Below are 14,208 nucleotides of genomic sequence, written 5' to 3'. Positions count from 1 at the left end.
TTGAATGTGCTGAAGCGGGGTGCTTGGCTTACAGAAAGCTACATGAATAGGGTATATGTGTAGTGTTATTCCATGTCACTTATAAACTGACAAGTACAGATAGAAACGGCTCCATTGCTCATATGCAGACAGATGGCCAAACATTTCCAACGCCTGTGTCTTATTGATCCTATACATCTTGGACTTCCTTCCTTCTGTCAAGTAACTTCAAGATAATGATTATGCAGAATTGTTGAACAATTTGTCTAGTTGAGCAATTTGAGTTCAGTTTAATCCAACCTAATTTAGTCCAATTCAAGAAATATTTAATAATGGTTTACTAGTATATGCAGAGCAGTGCACTAGGGGCTAGGAGACACAAAGTTTAGATAAGAAAGAATCCCTGCCGTATGGAGCTTACTGCTCTGTAGGAGAATAAAGCGTATGTACAAATAACGCAAATTAACACATGGCAGGTGCATTAGAGAGGCACATGGCAAAGTGCTATGTGAGGTCTGAAGGGGAAGGTCATTACCAATGAGTGTAGGAGGGCATAATTTAGGAAAAGCTTCACAGAGAAGCTGGCATTTCAGTTGGCTTATAAAAGATGGGGTACAAATTAAGTAGAGGAATAGGAAGGAGCACATTCTAGATATAAGGAATTGTATGACTAACGATATAAAGACAGGAAAATGTGACGCATTTAAGGGACAGAAGGTAGATTAGTTTAGCTGGAGGATAGAGTACACAATAAGTATTACAAACTAAGACTGAGAGTTTAAAATGACACAAGATTGTGGAGGTCCTTGAATATAAGACACAGTATTTTCAGCTTTGCTCAGTAGGCAATAGGGAGCCACTGAAGATATTTGAGCAGGAGAGTTGTCATTGATTATTGCCATAATACAAAAGTGAATATGTTTCACTGAGTGTTTTTCTGGGCACCTCCTTCCTAGGTTAGACCAAATATTCATCTTTTGGCTGTGAAGCTCTTTGGAGACTCCATTAAGATGGTGAAACACAAAGATAAGAAGGCCATAGAGGGCCAAATTCTAGAGAGCTTGATTCCATTACTTCTCCACTTGCAGGATCAAGATGATGCTGTTGCTGAGGTAAGACCTATTGCCATTTTCTCCCATCCATGTAGTTAAGCAAATCATAGAGCTTTCTGGGGATTGGAAACTTGTGTGAAAACTTGTCTAATCCTGGGACCAGATCTGCCATTTTTATACTGGCTTCTGTCCTTTCACTTCCTACCACTTATCTGTCAGTAAATCAAAGATTAAGGATGAGCCTTTTTGGGTGGGGAGAGCTATTTGCCAAAGTGGGAGGAGGGCTATGGCAGAGATCTGAGCATCAGAACTGGGAGGAGAGATGAAATGGAGCTTGGGGGGAAAAGTATTAGTCAAAAGGAGGAATAATTAATAAGATGGATGATGAAACAAAATGAAAGTCAGAAACTCCAGCTGACATAATATGTTGGGGTGAAATCCTTAAGGGTAGAATGCATGATAAAGGCTTTTCTGTGTCCATTAGGCTGGTAGGGAGGAGGACCATTTGCCCAATTTTGTTGCAGGGACTGTAATTTAAACATATGCCATTTAGGGCAGGAAGGAGTGAAGAACAGTGAGCAGATTGACAACTCAGAGCACATGCTTATGCACGATAATAAGCATGTCACAGAAGTGTGCTGAGTTCGCCCAAGGGATGCATCCTAACTTAAGAGATAACTCTTGAGAACACCAACTTTTGATATACCTTCTTTGGGAAAAGGATCTTCCCACCCACAACTCTGATCTAGGTACTAGGAGTGGCTTCAGTAGAGTCGTTAAATCTTAGTTCCTGTTTATTTTATAATAGATGTTTGTTCCCAATTTCACCCCTTCACAGGAGAGCTGTAAGGTTCTTACTATGTGTTGCCAATTCTTAAAGTGGAGGCTGCCACGAGAAGTGTACAATAAAGATTCTTGGCACAGCAATCCTTCAGGAATAGGAGTAGTCTGCAAATTCTTTGTAAGTGAACAGTAGTGCCATGGTGAATTCTTTGATGTAATGGCTTTTCTTAATGCAGGAGAATGGGATAACAAAACATTTTCTGCTCCTTTGTAGTTTCATTGGTTGTCACCGCTGGATCTAGTCCCTAGAAAATGACTGTGGAACAGATTTCCAACTCTACTGGTTTATTTCAATGGCTATACTGTTAAGCATACAATAGGTGCTCATTTGCTGTTTTAAATTAAATGTGATATATTAGCTTTGAAACCATCTCTAAACTGTTCCCCGGATCTAATGAAGTAAATTGCTTCACCAGCTGACAGAAAGTGGTGTAACAGTGTGGGCCGCTAAAGCAGTGTGAGGCCATTCAGCCTGTTCAGCCTGACATGAACATCACTGTTGCTGACAAGACCCCTCCAGCCCTGATTCTGGGACGTGTATCTTCTGTCCAAAAACTTAAAAAAGTTTCTGAGGATAGTTGTCAGATCTAGGTTTGGACCCAGGACAGTCTTAAGGAAACCCATCAGAGCCATGATTAGGGTAGGATAATCTGATGTGTCCCCTTGGAAAAATTGAAAGGGTACTAACAACATTACCCCAAAGGCATGCCTTTTTCCCCTGTAACATGGTGATAGCAGCGGCCTTCTCTGGGGCTGCCCCATCCCTTTAAAGCAGCTTAGAACCTTCACATTTTATTTTTTTTCTTCCTGCCCCCTAACTCTTCTGCTTTAGATACATAAATTGATAGTTACAACCTTGTGCAGAATTATCCTAGGAGGTCTGTTCTTGGAGCTGGTTTGAACCTGCTAGGAAGTTCCTTCAAATAAACCAGCCTCCTCCAGGGATCCTCTACATTACTGCTCAAAGTAGGCCCAGTGTAGTCTACTGCACATAGTTAGATGCCTGAGGGAGTCCACAGGGCACATCCCAAGGCAAGTTCACAAGAAGCTATGGGAAATTCTACTGGCTTGGGTACTTTGGTTGGATGTTGTACTTTTGACCTGTTAATAAGTCAATATGACAATATGTTAAATATAACAGAAAACCAGCTTTTATAGTAGCAAGGGCAAGACAGTTGGTTTGAATGTCTTATCTGGCTTGATTTGTATGCTCCATGAGGACAGTTAACATGTCTTCTATGTAATATCTACTTTGCATAACCTATTTCCTACCCCTTAATGTAGGTCAATGGTACTTTTTTTCTATTTAAGTAGAATGTAGCTTTTCACACATTATATACTTCTAAATTATATCCTAACTTTGGAAGTGAACTAGAAAGTAAACTTTTATATAAAATCTTATAAACTCCCAAGTGTATGACCTAAACCCAAAGTGCCCCTAAGCACAAGAGTTTTCAAGGATACCACCTTGAGCAGAGAGGTATCCTAGGAAGAAGAAGAAGAAGTAGAGAATGAACATTATTTGTTTAGAAAAAAAAATGGTGGATGTTCTCAGTCCTTCCATCCCTCCATCTCTTACTCTGTCTCCGCTGCTCAACTTGCAAGGATGATGTGTGGAGGAATTTCGGCTGCCAAACTGGCCATGGCTGAAATGTAGACAAATTGCAGACAAGACAAAGACACAGCTTGACGAGAAAGAAAATAGGAAGTTTCCGGTCTTTAAGACTATGGAATTTAAAAGTCAGGTAGTTGCTGGAACAAACTATTAAGGTTCATGTTGGTGTAGAGGAATTTATGTATATGTGAGCGTTCAGAAATCTCCCTCATGAAAACAAGCCATTGGTTCTATCCAGTTATCAAACCAACAAAACCAAGAATGATGAACTGATCTATTTTTAATACACCATTTTGAATAGTGACCCTTTGTTCTTTTATATAGGTACATTATATATAGCATTTGGAAAGGTATTAAAATTTGGGACAATAAAAGAAATCCGATAATTTAATAAGTAGCTTTCTGTTTTCTAACTCTGATATATGACCACAGGTCATTTTTTTGTTTATCAATGATCTTCAAGTACACTAAACTTATGTAGCAGTACAACTAGGCCTCCTCTAGGCCTCAGTTTTTACAGTTAAACCTTTCCATTTGTAAAAGATTGATAATATTCCTTAGAAGAACATGCAGGAGTGCTAATCTTTACCTTTTGGCTGGGGTGGTCATGAAGTTCATAGATTTAGAGATAATCTAGTTAACCCCTTCATTTTCTTTTTTTTTTTAGAAGGGGGAAGGCAAGGCAATTGGGGTTAAGTGACTTGCCCGAGGTCACACAGCTAGTACGTGTCAAGCGTCTGAGGCCGGATTTGAACTCGGGTCCTCCTGACTCCAGGGCCAGTGCTCTACTCACTGTGCCACCTAGCTGCCCCGACCCCTTCATTTTCAAATGAGAAATCTGAGGCCTGGAGAAATTAAGCAACTGGTGTAATTTCATAGAGATAATAAATATCAGTACTAGGACTCATCTGACTCTAAATCCAATGCTTTTTCCACCAGGTAGCTGTGTGCTGATGTTTTAATCCAGCAGGTGGGCACCCTGCAGGAGACCTGCATATCTCTCAGAATTAATTATATCCACATCTAATTGTTTATTTCAGTTGCCCACACTGAAATTTTCATCTGTAACAGAGTAAGGTTTTTGCAGGCTGTTATTTATGAACAACCATTTATTTCGCCATCTTTTTCCTGCTTGCTGAAATGGTGTGATAAGACTTTCCTTCTTTCTCCCCACCCCACAACATGGCCCAGGCCCCTCCCCTTCTCTTGCACCATGGATCAGCAAAGTTGCCCCTGGACCTGATGATTGGCCTCGGCTTTGCTAACACAACTTCTTGGCCACCTAAGAAGTTTAGAACTATTTACTTAGAACTTGCTTACTTAGAACCCACTATACTTAGAACTCTATATAGTTCTAGCTATACATAGTCTAGGCCCCTTGGACTTGGTGGATTTCTGAGAACCAAGCAAGTCACCATGTCCTTCACTATATTCTGTCCTGATGAGCAGACTTATTTTTATATGGTCATGCATCCAGAAGAACTAAGTGCCCCAGTATCTTTGTTGTATACCCCTGCTGTGTTAGGGCAAAGTAAACCTCCTTTTTCAAACTGTTCAATGACTCAAGTGTCCCCTTTTGTCTCAGTATCAAACCTTAAATTAAGAGTCTGGCATAAGAGCCACATCCAATAGATGGGCTAGTGGGTTTTGGTTTTACCTCATTGGGTCTACCACAGCACTGTCAGGAAGCTATAATCTTATGCTCTTTGTGAGAATGGACCAAGATACACATTAAATAAGGCTTAAAATGTCATGTACTAGTGGAAAATGTCATGGAATTGCAACTTGTACCTATAGAACACCTGTCACACCATCCCTGATAAGTTGTCATATTGCTTATATTTAAAACTCCATTTATGGGTCTTACTCCCTTCCCAGGAAGCTCATTTATTAAGTTTTTTCTTATGCAAGGATACATTTACTATCTGTAATTTCTACTGATTAATAAAATGTAAACTCTCTGAGGGAAAGGATTTTCTTACTTCAGTATTTTTATCCCCAGTGTTTGGCATAAAGTAGAGGCTTAATAGATCATTGATTGTTTGATCCTAGTTCTGCTTTCTAGGTCCAAACTGTCTTCTATGTGCCAGCCCTTCAAGTATGACAAGCCCCTAGGTTGCCTGGTAGATTGAATACTAGACTTGGAATCAAGAAGACTTAAGTGCTTCCCTACTTATTAGCTCTGTTATTCTGGGAAAGTCATTTAATCTGCTTGTCTCATTTACAATAGCACCCACCTCCCCAGGGTGGTTGTGAGGACAAAGTGAGACATATGTAAATGCTTTGCAAGCCTATATAAATGTTAGCTATTATACCTTAATAATAAAGAGCTCCAGACTTGAGGGTAAAAGGAAAAAAATGGTGTTGTTCAATAAATGCAAATAAAAATAAATGAATGAAATTAATCAATGATATCCCTGAGATTCTCAAAGTACAGATAAGATTTGCTTTATTCATACTTACATTCAAGCTATAGCTAAAAAATGCTAGGGGCCCTACCTATATTTCTTATGCGGGATGGCATATGGATAAACTGAGGTTTGTTCATTCATTTATAGTCATTCATTAGTTCATTCAACTATGGTGGCACCGTGCTGGCAGCTGTGAGGGATACAAAGAAGTACGAGACACAAAGGCTGCCTATATTCACAAAAAGTTAAATATAAATGGCCAGTTAAGTAGATGATTAAGTGCCAAGTAACTGGAATAGACAAAAAGTATTATAGAGGGTCAGGGGAGGGAGAGATTGCTGTAGCCATCAAGGAAAGGCTTTGTGGTACAGGAGGAAGTACTTTAGCTGGACCTTCAAGGATAGGCAGAGAAAAATGGAGACAGCATTTTAGAGCATCATGAACAAAGATGTGGAGATCTGTTATTTTGTGTTTAGGCATTTGTTATGATTTATTGAGTACTATCATACTAACCACACACATAACATGTTCTGTGTACTTGGGAAGCAGCAATGAGGTTTATAAAAATCACATCTGTATTGACACTGCTTATTATGCCCTTTCTTACCCTCCCCTTTGCTCCCCAGGAACAAAAATGTAGGGGAAAATGTAACATCATGATGCAGACCATAAAATATGTCCAAAACCATCAAGTCCATTTAAGAAGGGCAGCGGTACTCTTCATAGGTAACCAGAAAATCATTTTATTTTATTTCTATAGTTAATTCATTGATTCATCCAACAAGCATTTATTAAGTATCCATTATATATAAGGCACTATGGTAGATGTTGGGACACAAAGACAAATGAGGTAGCCGCTGCTTTCAAGGAGCTGCCATTCTGTTGGGGGTGGGGGAGGAAACTAACCAATAAGTGAGTGTAAAATGTAAACAGAATGCTTTCAGGGAAGATAGTACTACCGATGCTGATGCCGAGGATCAGGAAAGACCTCGTGTAGGAGGTGGCACTTGAGCTAAGGCATTCCAAGGAGCAGAGATGAGGATAGAGTGCATCATCCCAGACTATCTCTGTGTTTTCTGTTATTCTTATCCCTGAAGATAATGACTATGGAAAAGACTTCTGGGAGAAAGAAAGCCAGGTTTCCTGTGGGTGATAGATCCTAAGATGCCAGTTCTAAGAACCTGCTTAATTATATCAAGCTGCTTAGTTTCATTATCTGTAAACTGTTTAGTTTTCCAAAAAAGAGAAATGCTTTACCATCTACTTCCAAGAGCACAAAACCAAATAAATGATTTTTTGGTATTTTTAAAAATTTTTCTCCTACATCTAGGGCTCTTAGCTAAGTACATGGACCACAGTGAACTCCGTATGAAGGGGACAGAGTGGATAGAGGATGGTAGGTGATAACCCTTGAGAATTTGGAGTTTGTTTATATTTCTGAAGCTGATGGAAACATATAGTTGGTTTAATTTACTGAATATCTTCTGCGAAGTAAAGCTGAGAAACTTTGATCCTCAAAATGTAAGTCTAACCATGTTTGTAGCATTTTGATGGCCTCCAATTCGTTACACAGTTATTAAGTACTTGCTATTGCAAGGCACCATGGTAAGTGCTGGGGATATAAAGATAGATATAAGCCCTGCTGTCAAGGGTTTCTAGTCTAATAAGGGAGAAAAAGCAAATAACAATTATCTGTCGTATAAGATAGTGTGGTCAGTACAAAGGAAAGGGTCAGGCAATGTTCTATCAGAAGTTTGAGTAAGGGAGAGATCACATGTAACTGGAAGCATGGGAAAGGCCTCATGGAGAAGATTTTACCTTAGTTGGTCCTTGAAGGGAGAATCTTTAACAGATAAAATTGTGGTAGGGGAGGGAAGGGAATCCATTCTAGGAACAGGGAATGAGAAAAAGGAAAGGCATGGACATAGGAGAGGATAGAACAAGAATGGGGAATAGAGAAAGAGCCATTTTGCCTAGAACATAGCATACATAGAGAAGAGAAGGATGACAGAAGACTGAAAAGGCATAGTGGAACTGGATTGTGGAGGACCTTGGATGCCAGACTCAGGAGTTTATACTTTGGCAATAGGGAGCCTCTGAAAGTTTTTTAGTAGAGGGGTAGTGTGATTAAAACAAGTTGAGTCCAGCAGATTTGTTTGTGGGACCAGAGGGATGAGCTTATTATGGCAACTCAGGATTAGGTCATTGCCATCAGAAACTACAGAAATGTTATCTTTAAGGAAGCCTGATTTATTAATCAATTTAGAGTATTCAAGAGAATGGTAGAAACTGCAATGTCTCATTATGGGCTGTAAAGATTTAGCACCTTTCAAATACCTAGCAAAAAATGACCCGATGGCTTAGAATTATACGTCAGAAGCTCAGCATTCATGGACAGATGACAAATCCCTATACTATAAATACAGACTTCGAATATCCTGAAGAACTCAACCAATGAACTATACTGGGAAGGGACCATAAAATAACTGGCTAGATCTTTATCATAGATTAACCTAGATATAACATTGAGCCATAAGAATTTAAGAAGAGCCTTTTTAGTACACATTACCATACCAAATCTCCAAGCTTCATGGAACCAACATCTTTCAAAATAAAGTCACCTAACAGACATATCAAAATCACATGGAAGCAAAATGAGGTACATATTATCTCTGTTGCTGTGTCTGCTATTCAAGTTTTATCAAGGATGCTGTCAGTGAGCCCTCAGAGGATGAGCTAGCATCCTAATACTTTTTTGCAAAATGCAGTTATTTTATCCATCTGTAGAAAATTGAAGAATTAATATAGCAAGATAGTGACTTGTCCCAGGACCATTTTTGTGTGACCTCTATCAAAAAAGATGAGAATAAAATAACATTAATCATAACAACAACATCTGACATTTATGTAGCACTTTAAGCTTTGAAAAGCATTTTATAAACACTGTCTCATATGAAGGTTCTTCAGTGATATTAAGAGTCAATTGTAGAGGGGATGTGATGGAGCAAGCAATACCAATTAACAGGATATAGTTGTCTAAATGAGAAGAGATGAGGCCTGGGCAGTTAGAGTAAACCTGGATAGGAGTAGGCTGATTTGATTACAAAGGTAGAACTGATAGGAGTTAGTAACCAATTGGATATGGGAGGTTGAATGAAGGTTAAGAATAAAAAATGACATTAAGGTTACCAGGCTGAGTGACTGAACAGTAGAAAAATAAATGTTAGAAGGAGGGGAAGATTAGGGGGGAAGATAAATTCAGTTTTAGATGTGTTGAATTGAGATACTGGTCAAATACCTAAGTAAAAATATTTAGTGGGCAGTTAGAAATATGGTATTAAAACTCTGGAGATGAGAGTGGAAATATAATTTGAGATGGGGGGGGGTCATCATTAGCATAGGTGATAATTGAAGTCAGGAGAATAGATGAAATCTCCAAAGATTCATCCACTGCTATCCATTTCAGTGATTTAAGCTATCTTAATCTTGGTACCATTCATTACTTGATCATAATGGCATGGTCTATATATATATGTATATATATAATGTATATACATATGTATGTGTGTGTGTGTATGTATATATATGGAAACCTATTCTGCTGTCTGATTCAGGGATTTTCCAGAATCTGCATGCATTACTTAGTAATCCTATTTTGAAAATGATGAGACTTTCCAAAAAATGGTTCATAAACTAAATGACTTCTTTGTTATATCTGGTGAATCAATGATAATTTTCCAGTAAGGAGATAGGGAAATTTGCACCTGTAAAGAACAGCCATACACTTAAGTTGCTAGTGTGAAGTTTTGTTGTCATTTTATAGCTTTGCAATTTCAGTAATCAAGATCCTGGTTATTTTGATCTTAGGTACCTTTCTTGCAATTAGAATATGCTGCAGACTATATATAGCCTTGTCTGAAGACCAGATTAAAATCATCAACATTTCATTCCTTTGGGAAGAACAAATAAAAAATACAATTATTTTATTAAAACATCTTGAAATAATTTCTGTGAAGCAAACTTTTCGAAAGTAAATGTCTAGACCCACTTGGGATCATTCTCACTAATCATTAATCACTGATTCCTTCTATCAGCCTTGAGACCTGGAAAAATTACTGATAAAAAAGGTAGTTAAGATTTGACAGAGGTCCTTAGATCAGTCTAGGGACACAAAGATGTAATCTTTTAAAAGTTTTATGAAAATCTTAACAATGAATATTAACACAATAAATTTCCTTAGGACTTTTTTACATTTAAATTAATGCATCATAAGAACTTTTCAGTCAATTCTTCTAAGTCCTCATCAGGATTCCTTGTCCATTCATTCTCATTCACTTTCCTTCTTATTTGGTTGAGATTATTATGTGTTTCATCCTCCTGATTCTTTTTTTTCTTTCTTCTTTACATTATTTCATAGAGTTCTTTGGGGATTTCTTTGTATTTCTCATACTTGTCAATATTATACTATACTATTCAATTATATTAATGTGCCACAATTTATTTAACCATTCCTCTATTGTTGGACATTTAGGTTGTTTCCAGTTGTTTTTTTTGTTTGTTTTTGCTTCTACAATTACATATAATGCAGCTATGAAATCTTTGAACAGATAGGGTTTTTGGTTTATTATAAAACTTTCAAGATATATTCCCAGGAACTCCTGGGAATTTTGTTGGGGTAGAGTGTATGATTATTTTTCATAACTTTTACCATATATTGACAGATTGCTCTCCAAAAATATTCTATTAGTTGGCAGTTCCATCAACAATGAATGAATATGTTCCTTTACAATCCCACCTACATTGTGTTTCTAAACTTAAGGATATAATTTAATAATGAGACAGATCATTCCTATGAATAGATAATTTGGCAATATAATTATTACTTGAAAATGTAATTATTACTCATGAATAAAGTGTTAAGTGAATGTTTAACACATAAGGAGGATGCAAATAACTGCTTTGGGATTGACCAAGACATCTATGTATTTATAGACCTAAAACTTGGCAGAAGGTGGAATCTTTTTTAGACTCTGTACATTTCATGGGTCATAAAGATCTAAAACTTCCAGGTAGGAGGTGAACCACATGCAGTGCTATAGAGTTGGTGGGGCCCTGTGTTCGCTCCTATACTGTATGTAGACCAATGCTCCCATATCTGAATCAAAGAATCCAAGTCTGACCAAGCCTTTAATCAGCATTTCTCTCTTTCTTTAGTTCTGAGACCTCTGCTGTATGATTCTGAGCCTTCTGTGCGTATCCTTGCATCCCAGGCTCTTTGCAGGGTACAAAAAGCAGGTGTAGAACCAGAGCCCACACCTGTAGTGTGCAGGTTGAGGAAGCTTTTCAACTATACCCATAATTAGAAATACTTGAAACCCACAAACATCAGGTGAGAGCCAGCTGCATATAAAGACACAGATAGAAGCTTTGAGGACCCTGTCTTTTTCATACTTAACAAAAGCAGTGAATGATCTGGGATATCTACTACTTTACTTAAATGATAGGAGATTTTTCTTGCAACCTCTCTGAGGAGTTGGAATAGTAATATAGGACAGGGCAAACTTTAGATTCTGTTTGAGGAAACAATGAAAAAAGTGCTACATTTTGGATCTGTGCTGAATTTGCTGGAAAATCCAGATAGACACGTCTTAGCAGGCAAACACTGTTACAATAATGGGTGATCCCAATCTAGGTAATTCAGGGTGCCCTGATCTAGGGAGGAGGGATTGGGAGAAGGAACCTTCCTATAGTACAGGAGAACCTCTCTGTGTATATTTGTGTGGTGCCACTTTTGAAGCCTCAAGACTCACTATTGCCTTTTTCTCCATAGGCTATACCACCAACAGGGAGGAAAAAACTCGATATATGATTGTGTAGTTTACTTGAGAGAAACTTTCACTATGTCACTTAAGGCTACTCTATTTCAGCTATTCAGAAAGGTTGAGGAAGTACTCAATAAAAATTCTATTTGAGATTTCAGAAGGATCTGTTCACTTCGAAATTTTTATTTTTTTTATAGAAGGATTGTGTTTTTTTCTCCCAGATTTGGGTTTATAACCCTTATGAAATCTTTATGCTCTAAACAGAAATTTCTGGACTTTTCATTTTGTCCAACTTCAGTGTATTGAACTTAACAAAATATTATATTTCATATTGCTATTACTGTAACAAAACATTAAATGTTTAATTATTTTTAATATTTATTTAATATTAAATCATATATTTTATGAGCTTTTTGTGTATTTATAGTTTTCTTTTATGTGAGGCTTTCACCTCCCCTTTGTAATGTAATCTCTATATAAACAGTAATTGTTTAGTATAATTGCAAGATAAAAGCAAGCAGGCAATAAGCATTTATTAAGTACCCATTAGGTACTAGGAATTGTGCTAAACATTATGGATATAAATCCAAAAGTAAGGCACGAACACCAAGTAGCCCACGATGGCAGTATCCTTCTGGACTGAGAGTCTGGAACCAGACTGTGAAAGGCTTAAATGCGCAGCAGAAGAGTTTGTATTTTATGCTAGATGCAGTAGCTCTTGAGCAGGGTATTTGTCACAATCAGACCCATACAACGGGAACATCATGTGTGGAATACATATCAGAGAAGGGAGACTGTAGGCAGGAAGACAAATTAGGAGGCTGTTGAAATAGGGAGAGTTAGGAGAAAAGAGAAAGAAAAACTGGAATATCTTGGACAAAAACTGCACCTTTCTTCCCACCGACATTATTATCCTGACTGCCTCCCTCAGTCACCCTGGCCTATAATCAGGACAGGCTTTAGGCAAAGCCATGAAATAGATAAAGTTTGGCTTTAGCACCTCTAGCCTCATTTTCTTACTCATTCCCACTCTATACCCCAGTGACCTTTTTCATTCTCTTCTTTTCCCCTACAAAAACCTATTCTCGGTAAAATATTGACAAAATCAAATCTTTGAATTATAAACTCATTTACCCTAAGATGAAAATGAATAGTAAACTTTAGTATGTTAACTCTTTAAGGCATATTCGCATTTTAATAAGGGATAAGCCCTAGTATTCTTGAAGAGAGAAGAGTTTGGGGTTTTGTTTTTTTTGCATGGAGGCCTTCTGCTGTCTGTGAAACATCATATATACAGCCATCTACTCTGCCGACTTCTCAAGCCAACTCTGCCTTAAAGGAACCATAATCATCACCAGAACTTGCCAATTTCCCGTCACCCTAAATCACCTACATACTGATAAGCAGAGGAGGGGAGGGAAGATGAAATGAAAGAAGAGGAGAAGGAAAAGAACAAGATACCTTAAGAGAAATTAAAGAATTGATTTTAGTCCCATCTTGGGATGCTTCAGGCAACAAAAGGATGAAAATGGGCCCTTCCAGTGGTGGAATGACATCTCATCTCATTTCTCCTCTGTCTTCTGAGTGCTTTACTACTAAATGATTCATTGAATATCTTCATTTTTCTCTTCCCTTCCCTTAGCCCTTGTAGTTCATTCTCTGACTTCTGGAGTAGACAAACTTGATTTTAAATGGTTTCTATGGAAACTAAATAATCGTTCAGAGAAAAACAATCATCTTTTTTACAGAAATAATGAGTGTGGTGAAGATGGGGAGAAGAAAAAACAGGGACAAAGAAAGAAGTTGGGAGAGGAGAAAGGGAAAGTTGAGGTAGGGAATGAATAGAAAAGATGCTGACAAATATTTACGTTAAAGATACCTTTAAAAGTAGAGAAAGAACAAAAAGTATATTCTTAGACTTTAATCTTTTTTGGTTTGGACCCCGGGGTACTGGTTTCCATTAGAATTTTCCCAAAGGTCACTTCAAGGTTATAACAATTAAGAAGGCCACAGTTATTGTACAGTAGTTTTTAAGGGCTTTAAACTGTGGTGCCTCAGTAATTATATATCTGGCATCTGAGAATGCATCTCCCAAGTCCTTTAGTTTAAGCTAAAAACCACATCAATGAGCATTTATCACCTACTGTGCTAAACCCTGGAAATTCAAAGAAAAGCAAAAATCCCCTGCCTTCAAGGAGCTTACAGTCTAATAAACCACATGTGCACAAGACCAAAATACTAATGCATCATACCTAGCTGAATAGCTTGTTTGAGATTTAAGATTGCTTAACTTGTTTAAGGTTTAAGATTATTCTGATAAACATTTAGAAAGCTTCTACTATCTGCAAGGTCAGGCAACTGTCCCTGCCTCAAGGTTAAATAGAATCAAGAAAAGATGGACCATGTGGCTACTACTACCATGTTAAAGTCCATAAAAACATTTTGAGGTGGGGCCAATGATCAGTAAGTGAAGTTGCAGATGGGTA

At 37.7% G+C, this 14,208-nt stretch overlaps 1 protein-coding gene and 1 pseudogene across 1 annotated transcript in view; both read left to right on the top strand.

Annotated features, from left to right (window-relative positions):
• Positions 1–14,208, top strand: part of MROH8 (maestro heat like repeat family member 8) — a 72,717-nt gene that overhangs the window by 51,372 nt on the left and 7,137 nt on the right. Inside the window, exons 20-25 of the mRNA XM_036749778.1 lie at positions 936–1,091; positions 1,870–1,992; positions 6,527–6,626; positions 7,231–7,296; positions 11,115–11,229; positions 12,316–12,449. Coding sequence (XP_036605673.1) covers positions 936–1,091; positions 1,870–1,992; positions 6,527–6,626; positions 7,231–7,296; positions 11,115–11,229; positions 12,316–12,449 — 694 coding nt within the window. The remainder of the gene's footprint in view (positions 1–935; positions 1,092–1,869; positions 1,993–6,526; positions 6,627–7,230; positions 7,297–11,114; positions 11,230–12,315; positions 12,450–14,208) is intronic.
• LOC118844509 lies at positions 3,481–3,773 on the top strand (annotated as a pseudogene).

This window comes from Trichosurus vulpecula, chromosome 3 (genome assembly GCF_011100635.1).
Source record: "Trichosurus vulpecula isolate mTriVul1 chromosome 3, mTriVul1.pri, whole genome shotgun sequence".
NCBI classification, from domain to species: Eukaryota; Metazoa; Chordata; class Mammalia; order Diprotodontia; family Phalangeridae; genus Trichosurus; species Trichosurus vulpecula.
The sequence above is the reverse complement of the archived record's forward strand: the minus strand, read 5'-3'. Positions and strand labels throughout refer to the sequence as shown.